Source organism: Eptesicus fuscus, chromosome 5 (assembly GCF_027574615.1).
Source record: "Eptesicus fuscus isolate TK198812 chromosome 5, DD_ASM_mEF_20220401, whole genome shotgun sequence".
Taxonomy (NCBI): domain Eukaryota; kingdom Metazoa; phylum Chordata; class Mammalia; order Chiroptera; family Vespertilionidae; genus Eptesicus; species Eptesicus fuscus.
The window spans coordinates 40659714-40676469 of record NC_072477.1 but is presented as its reverse complement, the minus strand read 5'-3'; the positions used below and the strand labels follow the sequence as shown (position 1 = coordinate 40676469).

The following is a 16756-nucleotide window of genomic DNA, read 5'->3' as shown; positions in this document are numbered from 1 at the left end:
GAAACATCACTGCGGAGAATCAGAATTTGGTAAAAACTGGATCCCATATAAAAATGTGCAGTTACCGAACACCCTGGGCTATTTGTGAATCAGGTGTAGTCTTCGGTTTGGGCTTAGGTAGCAGTGTAAGAAAGGTGCTCCAATGTAGTCAAATAATTTGTGTTTTAGTTCATTTAAATGGCATTAAAAAGTTCCACGCATTTTTCTAGGGGAAGGTCCTCGAATGCTACTCAATTTGTTATAAAATAATACCTTTTGACACTCAGGTAGCTCTGGAAATTCATACTTTATTTTTAGCTCTAATACAGTTATACACTTTCCCCGCCCAATCCCCAGAGATACTTAACTGGATTGTTAGCTAACAAAACAAAACAAAATCAAAGAATGTTGCAAAAAGGTTCAAGTCCAATAAGAAACTATTTTTTTTTTTTAGGGACATTTTACAACTTACTTTCCATTGGCCTTGTACACCCCATTGCTAGATTCATTGGACAGGGAAATCTTTAGATCTGAAGGCTCCATGTTCCAGATGTCCTTGGCGTATTCCTTAATTGTTCGGTCACTGGAGAATTTCCCCGAGGCAGCTATATTTTTGAGTACCATCGCGTTCCAGGCCTTTGGATTCTGTAAACAACACAGATATATATGGCCCAGGGCCTGACTGCCCATCCAGCTTTAGGACAAACATCAGGCAAAGCATATCGAAGCGCATTTCATGGAGAAAACGATAGGAGTAAATTGTAGTGAATTATAAATACATGTTTCACAGTTGAGAGCTAAATAGAGCAGACTGAGCTTTTCTCCTATTTAGAGTATATATTTCTCTTAAGAATGAAAAATATGTATTTTTCATTTTCAGGGAAACCAGGATAAAAATGACCTAATTGATAATTTTTGTTATAGTTACGATGTTTTGGCATGGAAATCATATTTCCCATGCTTTGTTTCAAATGAAGATACCTTCCTTTAAACTACGGATGAAAGGAAGGGACAATAATATTCACTATCTGCTAGAAACCAAGTCAAGAGATTTAACCTGTGGCTCACAAAGTTTGGAAAACACTATGCTAGAATGCTAATGATCCACTGAGAGACTTTATTGACCTACTTTTCTTGTGTTTTTCCTGAAGGTAGATGTCCCAGTAGGTTTATACTGAATCCCATTGGATTCAGTATAAAACATGATTAATTCAGGTTTTATCCTTAATAAAATATGCAACATCCAAATCTCATACTTTTTATACAAATGAGAATATAAGAAAGTAATTATTTAATAACCTTATGATTTTGTAAAGAACCCTAAGAGTTCATTGTAAATGACCAGAATGTTATTTAAAACCAATAGCAATGCATTATAAGCATTAAAAAATCGAAAACTACCATCAGTCCTTAAGGTACTGCAGAAAAGAGTCTGAAATTAGTTTGTTCAGACTCTGGAAACTTACTAAAATAAAAGAATAAAAGCCTCATCTCTTCACTTCCTTTGTATTGTTGAGGATTAGAAAACAAACTCACATGGATGGGAAGTCTCGTCATTAAGCCTCAACAATACAATTATTGTTAAGAGCAAAAACTGCAATTTGCACTAATGAACAAGAAAGACTGACCCAAATACTTGGCTTCTAGATGAGCATCCTTTGGATGGGGGCCATCATTTTAACAGAAGAGACCCATTGTGCAAATCTGACATTCACGTTTGTGCTTGCCCTTGGCCAGATTTTCCTTTCTTGTTCTGTTCTATTTTTCTTTCTTTCCCCCCTGCAGCCTTTCTACATACAAGCATGGGTTTCAATCAAGAGGAAAGAGGGAGAGGTGGCCATTTTCCTTTCTCTGTCTTTGAGGCTGCTCTCTCCAGTGTTCAGGAAGCGGGGAGTAGGGCCCTAAGCTTAATTCAAGTACTGCCCCTCCTTGCTTATGGCCATTAACTGGAAATTACTCTGGTCTGTACACGTTTGGGGGACTGGGTAGGACTCTACCAGGAGCTAAGGGCTGTGAAGCAGCATGAGCCTTGAATGAGCCTACTTTAAAACCCAGTGCGATACCCGGGGACGACTGTAGGAACCACCCTGTTACCTGCTTTGGGAAAGGAATGGAAAGAAACGTTAGTGAAATAGGTTTCTGTTGGAAGTAGTTACTGATGAATACAAAGGGCAGGAGGTGGTGATTTTATGGATCTTCACTCGTCTGCTGTACAATGGTTTTCAAGTTGGAGGGCAAAAAGAAAGACTATGGGGGCAAGGGCAACCGGAAGGCTCAAGGACATCGACCCCAAGAGACCCATCCTGGAGTCTTGGCAGAGAGCCAGCCTCTCTAGGTATCTGTTCCTCTGTGGTGTCTGCAATTCACTAAAAGTCTATTGTATCAGAGATGATGAACCTTTCCTTGTGTCTATTAATGAACCCAGAGGGCTGGGCTGCTTGATAAAGATGTGCATGGCTCTGGCCTCTCCTTTCCTTCCTTTCTCCTCCCCCTACCTGCCTTTTTTTTTTTTAAGTATAGTCTTTCTTGTTCCTCTTCTTTCTTAAAAAAAAAAAAAATCAAACATGAAACCCTCCTTCTATACATTTATATTCTATTCTAATCATATAGCCCCACTCCATGGGTAGTCCAGGAGAGGTACTTATTTTGCAATTTTCAAAGAAAAAGGGGGTCAGTCTTTATCCCAATAAACTAAGGCTCAGCATTTGAGTCATTTAAGCAGGTTTTTCAAATACTGATGGTGATCCCACCTACTGCTGGGTCAGGGAGACTGGCATCTGTACTTTAACAAGCTGCCTTGGTGATTCTGATGTGCACTAAACAGGTAAGAAGAAGGTGGCTTTGTCTGTGCTGGGGCCACTGTGCCAGTGCCCAGCACAGTGCCTGCCATGGGAAGGCCCCGATGCCTCTCTGTTGAACAAGTGAGTGGGTAAAAGGAGTATTCAATTTGGCTTTATACCTTTAGTTTCCAGAACATGCCTGCTACATGGTGGGTGCTCAATAAATATCAAATTATTTGTCATTTTTTTTACATGGACATTAAAACATTTACAACTGCCATGAAAACGCCGAGTCAACCTCTGTCTAAACTTGGGAAAAGTTGAGTTTTGATCTGAACAACCTAGAAGTTGTCTCACTTCCCTTTTTTGATTGGTCAGTGGGGCCCTGTTATTGAGACTTAATAAAAAGAAACAGAATTTTAAATTAACCATAGTAAGCTGGTTTACTTTATACATCTCAGCTTGTGTACTCACCATGTACAGCTGGCTGACTTTTTCTTGACACTTGACATACGCTTCATAGTCTGCAAACACTTTAAACCTGTGTTGTTTTTTTGTGTGATTGAGAGGAAAAATCAAAACAACAAAAAGCTTCATTAACAGATATGAGTTAAGATTCCATTTAAAATTCACCTTTGTTTCGTAGCCACTTTACCAAACTCACATTTCTATTCACAAGAACTTTAAACAGCCCTCAACCTTTCTATGGTCCTCCCCACAGGGAAGAATGTCATCATACGATGCATCTGAAAGCTGTGTCCACCGGTGGAAGGAGAAAAAGAATACCAGATTTGTGGGTCTTATCTTTAAAGCTTCCTAGCAATGCCAGTGGAGAATCTTTAATTTTTCTTTCCAAGTCTAGGTTAGCTTGTCAGATCACAGATCTATGCTAATCTACATAGTTGGGTTGTAGTTGGTTTATGATGTTCTTGCTCCCTTTTCACGGCTGAAATAACATCACCTTCTTGGGGGAACTCACCTGTCATGATAAAATAGCATGTTGATTACATCTTTGAAGAGGTCAGGCTGCTTGGGAGAATAGAAGCCATTGTCAATTTGATCAATGGCCAGCTTCAGCTCTGGAAGTGCCTCATAATATTCTTTTGCCTTGTATCTGTGGGGTGGAGGTGTGGTAAGAAGAAGGTTCTGCTAGTGTTTGTGATTAGCAACACACTAGACACCACATTAGCTGTGAAAAATGCATTCAGAAATACTAAATTTTATAGAAGTCATTATAAAGTTCAATATGGATATCAATAATAACTGACTAGATCCTGACATTTCTCTCCCCTCAACCCCATACACACACTTAGAGTTGATTAGTTCCTTGTAAATGAAGACATTGACAGTAGATTAAAAAAAAAAAAATCCTAGTCCCAGAGCAATAGTCTAGTCTGGTAAAAGACAATAAGATTCATTTCAAAGCAGACTTTATGGCTCTGAACAAGCATTATGTTAAGTTAACTAGTTGCTTTTGGACCCACAGATCCCCAAATTTGTTGTTACTGAGTTAAATTTACTTCCCAGGGTCAGGAAGTATACCCAACAACCCCCAAATGTTGTGATCCCTGTAGTTCCTTTGGGCAGCACTCTTTACTTATTTTTACCCAGGTTAATAAATCTAGTTAATAAACCTATCCATATACTAAGAGCAACTATTCCGGGGTGCTTCTGTACAACCATACCTATCCTCTCCCACATTTTAGTCCATCTGTTTGCAATCTTAAAGGAGCAATCTTAAATCATAGGCAAAAACTTCAACGAAAAACTGGTTCATCTTTTGATCAAGGTAAAAATCACAGGATGCAGAGAAGTGACCAGCTCATCAGGCCCGCTCTCCAATGGCTGATACCAAAGAGCAACAACCCCATGCACCTAGGCCCAAGCTCTTTAACTTTTACTTGCTGGGTTTCATTAGACTAATCCATGGCCAGGAGGCTCCTCTGACTCTTGGGAGATGTCTGCTGTCACATTTCCTGTGACTCAGCCTGAGTGGGATACCTGGGTGGGCTGTTCTCTCACCCTTTCTTGTCCAAAGCAGCTACATCATCTATTCTCATGCCAAAGATGAACAGGTTCTCTTCCCCGGCTTCCTCTGCCATTTCCACGTTGGCCCCATCCATGGTCCCGATGGTCAGGGCCCCATTCAGCATGAACTTCATATTGCCTGTCCCTGAGGCCTCAGTGCCTGCGGTGGAAATCTGCTCCGACAGATCTGTGGCTGGGATGACTGCAAGCAAGACAGGCATGTTAAAATGAGTGATTCTGACTCTCTAGATCTGCTTCTATTTCATCTAAGAATTTATGTAGCTGGCCTGCTTTGATCACTAAAGTAGTACATGTCATCAAGATAAACATTCAAATGGTGAAAGACAGATCTCACTCTTCCCCAGGGATCAGGCAACCACTTGTGTCCTCTTTTTTTTTTTCTTCTTTTTCTTTTATTGCTTTCAAGAGGAAGGGGGAGGGAGAGAGAGACCGAAACATCAATGATGAGAGAGAATCATTGATTGGCTATCTCTTGCATGCCCCACACTGGGGACAGAGCCCGCAACCCGGGCATATGCCTTGATTGGGAATCAAACTAACCTCCAGGTTCATAGTCGATGCAAAAGCCGCCAGCTGGGCCACTTTTGTCCATTTTTGATGTGCTATCTTGGTGGTTATGGCCACAGTGCTAAATAACTATATGCTTATCCTACTCTTTCTTGGTCTATAAACTTCAAACAGCATCTATTGACTCTCTGCTATAAAAGTTGACCCATTTCTCTTCTCCCTTCCAAATTTTGTCATGGTTTTATTTTTATTTCATCTTCTTTATAATTTTAACGAATACACTGAAACTTCTCTTTCTACATCCTTAAAATTCAGAGCCTCTTCTGACCCTTGTTTTGCAATCGGAGGAAACAGGATTGTTTGTATTCCTTCCGCTTCTCCTCACCCTTCTTCCACTTCCACTGCAAGGAAATGAGCCACATGCAACTGAGGTGTGTCTAGGGCCAGACACCAAGCCTCTGAGCTTCCAGCCTGATTTACACACAAATTAGTGCAGGCTGCAGTCCTCCCGCCCCTTCTCTCTACAAAGGTCGGGACCAACTCTCTGCTTTAGTTCCAGAGCTTATTTGTGGATTAGGTATATGTTCATTTGCATCCCTAGGAACCTGGCTCTTTTTTCCTTCGTGCAGATAGTTCTTAAACAGTAACAGCAGAGGACCCACAAACACCTCAAAAAGAGAAAGATCCCTTTTCAATGCAGGAAACAGGTCAATACACAGTTGGCATTTGAATGTGGATGGCGCTTTGTGGGCATGTGATGCAAATAGCAAAGGTCCCAGTGGTAGAGAAAGGGATGTTGGCTTCTGGCCAGTCTGACTGTCCCCACATGGGAACTCAACGCTTGATCTCGGAGGGCCCATCTGAGGCACATCTAAGCCTCGTGCTCTGGCAGCCTGACGCCTGTCCTCATTCCCTGTTGCCACGTGAACAAACGAAGTGACCAGAGGATTATCTGGGGGCCGGGGAGTTGGTATCCTATTGCAAAACTGGGGCTGGGAACCGAACACCTTCTCTTTCTTTAGTAGAGCACAGTCTGCACTTTACCAACACCCCAGGGCTACTTCCTCTAGCCCCCAGCTCCGACTAGCTGGGAGGAAAATGCACTTGCAAATGTATACCGTGATACTGTGAAATGTACCCTGTGATACTGACTCTGGGGACAGCAATCTCATTGTCAGTTGGGTCATCTTAAAAGCTCTTAGCTTAGGCTCTTACTCTGCCCGGTGACACCTTCTATCCCCAGCTCCTGGCTCCCAGCTCAGCTGCCCCATTTTTCCATATCTTGTCACCTCTTCCTAGAATTTGCCCTGGCCTCACATGGTTTGCAATGAGGGCCCTACCTTTTTCAGCAAGAGACACTCTGTAGTTCTCCAAGAAGATGACTTTCAACTTGTTTCCAACCATGGGGTCATTGTTCACCACATCTGCCACGGAAGTGATGAGCTTTATGATCATTTTGGCCATGTGATATCCCGGGGCAGCCTTGGGGAAGAATGTGGAACACACTGACAGAATGCAGCCACGAGGAAGTGGAGAAATGGCAAGAGATCAGAGGCCCGCCCCGTCCCCACCCCATCCCCAGTGAACAAAATCAACTTACTTTGCCACCAATGATAACTGTTCTGGGCACGAACAACTTCTTAGGGTCTTTCTTAATGCCTGGAAAAGATGGAGAAGTGGATGGAGCACGGGATGGATGATGGCCGGGGTGGCGGGGCCTGCACGGGGTGCTGCTTCTGCCCCCGGGGCACCGGGTGGCTGCAGGGCCGACTCACGGTTGTACATGGTGATCACGTGCAGGCAGTTCAGGAGCTGCCGCTTGTACTCGTGGATCCTCTTCACGTGCACGTCAAACATGGAGGCTGGGTTGATCTTCACTTTGTACTCCTTCTCCAGGAACTGAGAAAACTTCAGCTTGTTCTCCTGTTGAGACAGGGCACGGGCAGGAGTCCTTTTGACGGGGAAGCATCAGGTGGTCCCTCTTTAAAAACTGGAGCGTAAACCCCCAAAGCAAGTGCCGGGCAAGAACCCACACCGAGTCTCACCTGCTTCACGTTGGAAATTTCGCGGAGGAAGACGTCGTCCCCCAGGAAGCTGTGCAGCTTCGTCAGCTGGCTCAGGTCTTTCACGTAGTCTTCCCCGATTTTCTTTCAGTTTAAAGGAAGAGGAGGCTTTAATCAGGGATGCCAATCAGGCCCAAATGAGCAGCTTCTGTCCCTGAGCTACCACAGGACAGCTCACCTACCACACAAGACGCAGAATGGCTTCACTCAGAGAAGAGGCTGAACTGCTGTGTGGGAAGGACACTTAGCAGGTATCTTAGATGTAGTTTCAGGGGTGTTGTGTTAAAAACAGGAAATCTACCTAGAGGCTGACAAAGGACCCAGGTTCCACTAGTTATTTATATGACCTTTGTTACCCTCTTTTTCTAAATAGAGTGAGTTACCAACTTCCACCTGTGTGTCATATGAATACTGTTAGCCAGGACCAGGTACAGAATTGGTAGGGGCCCTTGATCAAAACTGAGACTTCCAAGATGACTGCACCAGAGAATTAAGACAAGCACAGAGCCTCACGGGACTGCACAGGCCACGTGCTGATGAAGCCGGCCCTGTTACAGATTGTACTTGCATTCCAGTTGGATCTCCCTCCTTCCCTCCCTCCTTTCCTCTCCCTCTCAGCACTTCCCAGTTACCTCTGCAATTAACTCTGCAAGCCCCGGGTTGCAGAGTAAGAGCCAGCGCCTTGGAGTGATCCCATTGGTTTTATTCTGAAACTTGTCTGGTTCTAGCTCACTGAAGTCCTTGAACCTGGAGACAGAAGAGACACACCACTGAATCTGGCTGAAACAGCAGGGTCCTGCATGCAGGATGAAGTTCAGAGTTCTATTCAAAGAGTCAAGTGTTGGCTTAGAAAGATTAAATAAAGGTGGAGGGAGGAGCTAAGAGCATCTATGGGTGTCATTCTAAATAGAAATCCATTTGTGATTCAAAATAATTACAAGGAAAATTCCAAATCTAATCACCTCCATATGATTTTCTGGCACCAACATTTAGCCAGACTTTTCAACAGAATAATTTTAGTTTTGGTCTCCTACATCTAGAATTAGGATGGTTCACAGAGGAAGGGCCTTTTTCTTCTTAAGAAAAAAATACTTTTAAACATTTTGTCGGGGTCTTTCCTCCTCTCCAACGCAGCACTGAGCTTACTCGTACGGTTCTGTTAATGGAGCAGCGTCAGACCCACCACCCTGGGAAAGGAAGCTCACACTTGGGTCTTCACGATGTCTGAGTGGATTTTAGCCACGCCGTTCACAGCATGGGAGCCCACAATGCAGAGGTGGGCCATGTTGATCCTCTTGCCTCCTTCCTCTTCTATCAGAGACATCCTCCTCAGACGGTCAACATCTTTAGGAAACAAGGCTGCGATTCTCTAGCCAAAGGGAGAGAAAGGCCTCACTGGTCACTCAGGTTTAAAGCGATGTTGAGATAACGTTGTTCCCTTTCCAACCAACATTTTTGATGGAGTGAATATAAAACTTCACTCCCATGGAGAGGGGCTGGTTAGCTTCTGGGAGATGCCATCCCTCTATTTTAGTGTTTTCAAGAAGATGTCTTTAACAGAGTCCTACGCAGACTTGGATACTTAAAAATATATATGCATATATTTTTATTGATTTCAGAGAGGAAGAGAGAGGGAAAGAGAGAAACATCAATGATGAGAGAGAATCATTGATTAGCCGACTCCTGCACACCCCTCACTGGGGATCGAGGCCACAGCCTGGGCATAGGCCCTTGACCGGAATTGAACCCAGAACCCTTCAGTCCGCAGGCCAACCCTCCATCCACTGAGCCAAACCCGCTAGGGCTTGGATACTTTTGATGTATCAATGATTGAAAGACGTTTAGGTCTGAAGTTTGGAAAGAGGGAACACCGTAGCCACCCCAAACCTCTCAAGATCTCATTGTCATGACACTCTCAAAATGACTTACATCTAAATGCTTCTGATTGATCTCATAAATGATTTGCAAGTGTCGAGGAAGCAGCTTCTCCACCAGCTCTACAGGCCAGCGCTCCAGGGCTTCTGGGAGCACCGTGTGGTTGGTGTACGCGAAGGTCTTCCGGGTGATCTCCCAGGCCTGCGGGAAAGGGAGGGCTTAGCGGCTTTCCTCTACAAGGAAGGCTGCCCTGCCTGTCACACCCCATCACACAGCAAACACCTCCTCAATCCCCGCCCATTTATAACAGGGCAATTCATTTGTAAGAGGACAATTCCATCTGCTTGTGCAGAGTTACACAGTCTTGATTCCACTAGGTTCCTGAATGGTCCAGAGAGTGGGAATATGTTTTTGGGGTACCAAAGGGCAGCTAGTTCTAAAATGGACTGATAAAACATAAGACAGCATGTTAATGAATCTTCTCTACTATTCTACTGTGTCTTTATTTTTTAAAAACATTGATTTTTAAAAAAATATATTTTTATTGATTTCAGAGAGGGAGAGAGAGATAGAAACATCAATGATGAGAGAGAATCATCAATCGACTATCTCCTGCACACCCCCTACTGGGGATTGAGCTGCAACCCAGGCATGTGCCCTTGACTGGAATCAAACCCGGGACCCTTCAGTCTGCAGGCCAATGCTCTATCCACTGGGGCAAACTAGCTAGGGCTGTCTTTATTTATTAAATAAACAACATTTGAAGAATAAAAACTTAAGTAATGTTGCGAGATGGTATAAAATATGTTTAAAATATTGACTTCCAAAGCAATGGGACACTTTCAATGAGCTGTATCCTGGGGTTAGAGAGTTTAATTTAAAACCCTTTTAGACACAAAAATGGTAAGTTCCATTAGGAATGTGCTCATTCAATTTCTCAGTCTAACTCCCTGTGAAGTAGTAAAGATGGAGAAATGTCAGCACCAGAGTGAAGTTTACCTCTAATTGGTGACTTCAGCAACAGTAACTTATTTTTAAAAAATCACAAAAGGAGCTTTTCGCAAAATCCCCTAACCACAGATATTTTGGTTATTGAAGGAAAAAGAAGCCAAACTATCCTGACCTTGGACCAGGGCAATTTTTCAATATCCACAAAAATCCTCATCAGCTCAGGGATGGCGAGTGCAGGGTGAGTGTCATTCAGCTGGATCGCAACCTGTGGGGAGGAAGACATCAACGTGAAGGCGACGGATGGCCCAGGTCTGGCTTCCTTGACCTCATCCCTGCTGGGCAAAGGCCAAATGAAATGCCAACCTTCCCTGGAATGCTTTAGCACGCATTACCTACTCAACTGTTTTAGCACTGAAACAGAGGCGTAAATCTGATAGGAAGTCCTCGTCCCCTCAGATGTCCCCCCTGGGTTCACAGACTGAATACTTGCCTGGTCTGGAAAGGCATCAAATGCAGTTCTGGCACCGTCCTCGGAGCCAAACTTGGAGGCTTTGAAGCGTCGGATGACATCTTGCAAGGTAGCGGCCACCACAAAGTACTCCTGCTTCAATCTGAGCTCCTTCCCTTCAAAAAACTTCAAGCCAGAGAGATGAGTGAGTGGCTCACAGTGTTAGGTGTGGCCAAAACTTGATTGGTGTCTCTGGGCTTAGAACTTTAAGGCTAAAGCCCATTGGACATCGGGTGGAAGATGGCTGGTGGGACACCAAGCACTAGCCTTTGCTCTTTCCTGAAACTCCATTGAAATGCCAGTAAGAGGATGTCTCAAAGGCTGCTGATAAAGAATGAAGGGAATGGGAGAGAAGATGACAGCAACAACTTTTTAGAAGCTGAAAACGGGTGAGTGATAACTGAGCCAGTAGACCTAGGAAGGCTGAATCCTGACTGAGTATCGGAAAAGAGCCAAAGAGCAACTCAATTTACACATCGAAGCCCCCAAAGGTGCAGGAAACAATAGCACTGGGTCTCCTTAGGAAGTAAGGGTGAAAATGGGGTAAAAGGTTAGTTGAGAGCCTGTCTAAGAAGCAGTAGCCTCAGACCTCATCCCAGTTCCCTCAGCTGAGCAGTTTCATTCCTCAACTGAAGCAGAAGCTATTGGTGTTTCTGTGGAGATGGTCAAAGAGGGTCTCTGGACAGGAGGGCAGCAGGCATAGGTGAAGGCAGGGTACCACCCCCTACTGAAAATTCAAAGAAGGGGGTCAAAGGAAAGTTTATGTACTGAATGTTGAGACTCTCAGTCTTCTCCTCGCAACCAAATTTCAGACCACAGGCAGTCAATGTTAGTTCTACCAGGAAAGAGTCTTCTCTAGGGAATCTGACCAGCCAAGAGGGAGTACAGACACTGACAGGAGGTGCTCCCCAGGAAATGGCCCCACCAGATGACAACAGAGTGGAGCCCAAATAGACAAACCCCACCCAAGTGTACAGAGCTACCCCAAAGCTTGTGGGTACCCTTCCCTTAAACTTTAATGGGCAGCTAAGAATCATTAGATAGCTAAGAAAACTTTGTAAAAGAATGATAGAGGTTAAAATAAACAAGCAAAAGCCAACTCAGAGGACACAGAGATTAGAAAAAAGAATATTATAAGAATACTATCAATATCCTCAGATTAGAAAAGATAGTGTATTCAAGAAATAAGATTAAGATGCTTCAAGAAAATATCTAGAGGAAAAAAGATTACTTGGAACTTAAAACATGATAGTCAAAATAAAAAACAATAAAAGGATTGGAAGAGAGTTGTGATCACCCAGAAAATTGAGCAAGAAGACAAAGAAATGATAAATAGAAGAAAAAAGGTAAGAAAACTAAAGAACTAGTTGAGGATGTTCAATAGTTCCAGACCATTTCTTGGAGAACTGCAGTGCTCCATGGGTGAAAATAGACTCACACCAAGCAATCCTCCCCGGATCTAGTACAGTTGGAAGTAGGTGGTTGAGGAAAGGAGAGGTTGAGAGAAGGCGGAGTAGGGTGAGTTTAAATATACATATACAGTATATGGAAACTACAAGCTTCAAAGGGAAAAAAAGCATGATTCAAACAAAAGATCAAGAACCAGAATTGCATCAACTGTCATTTCAAAATTAAAGAAAAAGAAAAAAGAATCAGAATTGCACTGTACTTCCCAGCAATACCTAAAACTAGAAGACAACATCAACAAAAAATTTGAGTGTTCTACATCCAGGCAAACTGTCGATGTGAGGGCAGGAGAAGACACTCTCCGATATGCAAGGTCTCAAAAAAATTTGACCTTACACCCATCCTTTCCCAGGAAGCCCTTGGAGCATGTGTACTCCCAAAACAGGGTAGAAACAAACAAAGAAAAAGAAAGACATGAACACAAATGACCCCGGAAACTCAATGAGCACAAGATGCCTCAGAATAACAGGGAAAGAAGACCCTGTCAACCAGACGAGATCCAGAGGAGGCTTTTCAAAAAGACCGAGTTAACAGAATACCTCCTGTGTCTGAATGTAGCCAGAGGGCATTTCTACAACTGAGGGACAGTGGAGGGTAAATTAAGGATAAGTACTCAGAAACCCAAGCAAACAAACAATGACTATTAACTCCAAGAAAAACAAAAACATTTTAAGGGAAGAAAAAATAATCATTATGTGATGACACACAGAGGCATAGACAGATCAGCATCCTGAAGCCTTTGCATGGTCATAATAATTTCAACACTGATTAAGGAGCCAGTGAAAATTACTATGTAATTATGTGGAGAGAACGGGGTAGGAGACGTGTGTGTGTGGTGAGGTGGGAGTGTATGGGAGGGAGTGAGCTATATTCTCATGTTCAGTTTCACAATTGTGAAATGGGCAAACCAAGAAGAAACAACAGCTTGTTATTAGAAATATGGAGGTAAGAATCCAGGAAAGTAATTAGAAGCAAGGGATGTAGCTGCGTCTGGGAAGTGGGAAATGGGAGACTATGTTTTTATATAAGCCTCACAGAATGTTTTTCTCTTTAAACTATGTGCATGTATAACTTTGACAAAAATTTAAAAACCAAATTAAAAATTAAAATTTATTAATAGGAAAACTGGATTGCTATCACCAATAAGAATTTTTAGGTGGAATTTGGAATTTTTAAAAAAATTTAGTACTCTTTTATATTTCTAACATTTTATTTCCTAATGGCATGTATAAATCCATCCAGAATGAATTTAAACCTTTCTTGAGTTAGGGAATTTTTAATATCCTAGAAATAAAATGATTAAACATAATCGCTGACCTCTAAGAAGTTCAAACTAGTGGGGAAAAAGATGTGTAAACAATGCTTTAAATCAAATGTGATGATTAAACAATTAATGTTGTACTTTATTATATACACAGTACTTTGGGAACCTGGGCACTCAGGTAAGTTTTTTATCCGAGCCCAGAAAGATGAGTTGGACTTGTCAGATGAGCACAGGGGGCCAGAGGAATCATTGCAGGCAGAGGCAGCCTGGGAAAGGCATTCAGGTGAGAAGAACAGGCAGGGCAAACTGTCCTGCACATCTGAGACCTCACTGCTGGGCAGGATCATGGAGAACTCAAGGCTGCATTAATGAAGACCTTAGAGAGCACACCTAAGATTGTGTCCTTCTCTTAGGTGATCAGAAGCCTTTAAAGATCTTTAAGCAAGAAAGAAATATCTAGCCGAAGCCGGTTTGGCTCATAGGATAGAGCATCTGCCTGCGGACTCGAGGGTCCCGGGTTCGATTCCGGTCAAGGGCATGTACCTTGGTTGCGGGCACATTCCCAGTGGGGGGTGTGCAGGAGGCAGCTGATCGATGTTTCTCTCTCATCGATGTTTCTAACTCTCTATCCCTCTCTCTTCCTCTCTGTAAAAAATCAATAAAATATATTTAAAAAAAAGAAAGAAAGAAATATCTAACTTGTTGCAGAGGGAGGACAGATTCTTGGGAAGAATCTTGTCTGGACTAGGGTATTGGCCAAGTTGGGGAGAAGGAATGAGTTTGTTCTTGTAATTACAGTACAAAAATGATTTATTACTTGTACTTAAAACAAGCATAACCTGGAGCATACCTTTTACTCAATGAATTTAGTCAACTTTGCACCTCATACTTAGTATATGCTGTCAACTGCTGTAGATGATTATTTCTAAGTAAAGTTAAGTTTGGTCCTTACTGAAGACAGGAGGATGAAGTTTAGGTCCCTTCCAGTGAACCAACCAGGATAACCCCAGGCTTGGAAGGAGTCTTACTTTAATTGACCGTGAACTAGAACAACCTTTTGCTTTTGGGTCGGAGATTTCTCTGGAATGTACAGAAGTCACAGTGTTTTTCCCAAAGGAAAAAAATAACATACACCGTTAAGTTCCTGAAAAATGCTGCAGCAAACTTAATCCTCCCTTGAGACTATGGTTTAACACCAAGTGGACATCTGGCCTTAAGGATCATTTATGTCCTGGTCCCCAAATAGTTGTTTTGTACCATCACTGTTGAGCAGAGTACTAATTTGGTTGCTTCTGAGATTATTATTTTTAAAATAAAAATCATTACAGCTTCAAGAAAATGATTTTACCCATGTAGAAGTTAGAGCTAAGTATCTTTAAATCAAATAAGAATTCACAGCAGTCATCTAAGATCCAGTTCCAAGTGTTTGCTTGCTTTTTTGTTTTTTTTAGCTAAGCTGTTCTTAATGTAAAATTAGGAAAAAGTTTAAAGAGATGAATAAATTGCATAAACAAGTGTTTGCTCCTGGGTCAGCTCCGAGGTCCATGACCCCACTTCACTGGGGTCAGAGGGCCGGGAGAGCCCCAACATTAGGGGAAGAGGCCAGGCAGGAAACCTCCAGGGACTCTGACGTGGTTGAAATTTCTGTTTGGAAAGCAAGCAGTGTTTCAACTAATCTTTTATATCCAGGTCTGTTTTGAAATACATGCACAGAACTTCCAATCAGTCATGGGGTCCCTGATCAAGGGCAAAATACCAATTCTGGCTTCACACATGGCACACATTTGTTTTCGTTACTGGGATGGGAAGGGAAGTCTAGACAATTCCAATGGAGATTATTTTGCATTGAAGACGTAAAATAAATATTAAAGCCCTTTACGAGGGCTACTGAACAGGTGCTTCCAAAATAAGCTGCTTCTGTTTCCACCAAGAAAGCAAGGGGGCTCACTCACATTATCGTTGGGGTAGAGGACCCGGGAGATGTTCTCGGCCAGATTTCGGTCCAGCACGGCCTGAATGTAGTCTCCAACGTTAACTGAGTGGAACAACAGTAAAATGAATAAATAGACAAGCCAGCCTCTATTATCAAAGGCCCTTGATCTCACCTGATGTTTGCTGTGTATCATGTGGGATTTCTAAAATTCCTAAAAATCCAAAAGGATTTCAATAAACCTTTATGCTGTGATCCATATGAGAGTCTAAGAAGGCCAGACTTTAAAAATGTCCCCCATACCTGCTCCTCCACAGGGCTGCTTAGTCACTGAAAAAATTCAGATCAGACACTCAAGGCTTTTTCTCTCAAGCTCAATTTGGTTCTAACTGGCAATCATCAAAAAGAAATCTCCAGCTGAAACCGGTTTGGCTCAGTGGATAGAGCGTCGGCCTGCGGACTCAAGGGTCCCAGGTTCGATTCCGGTCAAGGGCATGTACCTTGGTTGCGGGCACATCCCCGGTAGGGGGTGTGCAAGAGGCAGCTGATCGATGTTTCTCTCTCATCGATGTTTCCAACTCTCTATCCCTCTCTCTTCCTCTCTGTAAAAAATCAATAAAATATATTAAAAAAAAAAAAAGAAATCTCCATGTCCTAGACCCCAAGATCCTTGCTTTGTGCCATCTTCCTAGAGCAGAGTACTCACTTGCTTCTGAGATAAAAAAAAGATTAAGCGCACACACAAAGGAACGGAGCCCATGCTGTACTCACAGTCTTGGAGGTTAAAGTCGTTGGGCGCCCGAGCAGACCAGAGGCGCATGGTGTTGACGGTGTTATTCATATACCCAGGCACTGGGGTGTCATACGGCAGGGCCAGGACCACCTGTGGGGTTAAACCAAGGTAGTTGCTCCCTCCTTCCCAACTGTGATGACGTAGATTGAACAATGGGCTGGGAGATGGCAACTGGAATTCTGTTCCTGGCTCTATCACTAACTCAAACTGTGTGAGGCCTAAACCAAGACAAGGGTCCTAGGGCTGGGCCAGGGCTGGGGACAGTATTAGGGGCCCTTGTGGATTCTCCTCCCATTGGAACAATCTGGAAGGCTGGAACCATCCAGACCCATGGCCCTCGGTGTCATTTCCATGTTGACTTCTCTTGGTGTCCCTTGCCTTGATCTGAGTACAGATCTTTTATGTTTCAGATCAAGCCACGGCTCTAAGAATAATAAATTATGAAGTGTAAACAAAGTGACAGATGTGACTCTGTACCCATTAAAAAACAGTAATCAGGGTAAGTTTAGTGTAGGTTATTCCATGACCTGATTTCGAATATGGTAAAAATCAATGAAATAGGAAATTTATGAAGACAGGTTACATATGAT

General features: G+C 42.9%; 1 protein-coding gene across 1 annotated transcript in view; it reads right to left on the bottom strand.

The window, feature by feature from the left end:
- Window positions 1–267: 267 nt before the first annotated feature.
- Window positions 268–16756, bottom strand: part of PYGL (glycogen phosphorylase L) — a 38041-nt gene continuing 21552 nt past the window's right edge. Inside the window, exons 6-20 of the mRNA XM_008139058.3 lie at window positions 16145–16256; window positions 15396–15478; window positions 10695–10838; window positions 10377–10469; window positions 9308–9454; window positions 8584–8747; window positions 8011–8125; window positions 7361–7462; window positions 7091–7238; window positions 6916–6974; window positions 6656–6797; window positions 4782–4989; window positions 3739–3873; window positions 3234–3300; window positions 268–624 (exon numbers count right to left, since the gene is read on the bottom strand). Coding sequence (XP_008137280.2) covers window positions 448–624; window positions 3234–3300; window positions 3739–3873; window positions 4782–4989; window positions 6656–6797; window positions 6916–6974; window positions 7091–7238; window positions 7361–7462; window positions 8011–8125; window positions 8584–8747; window positions 9308–9454; window positions 10377–10469; window positions 10695–10838; window positions 15396–15478; window positions 16145–16256 — 1896 coding nt within the window. The 3' untranslated portion in view covers window positions 268–447. The remainder of the gene's footprint in view (window positions 625–3233; window positions 3301–3738; window positions 3874–4781; window positions 4990–6655; window positions 6798–6915; window positions 6975–7090; window positions 7239–7360; window positions 7463–8010; window positions 8126–8583; window positions 8748–9307; window positions 9455–10376; window positions 10470–10694; window positions 10839–15395; window positions 15479–16144; window positions 16257–16756) is intronic.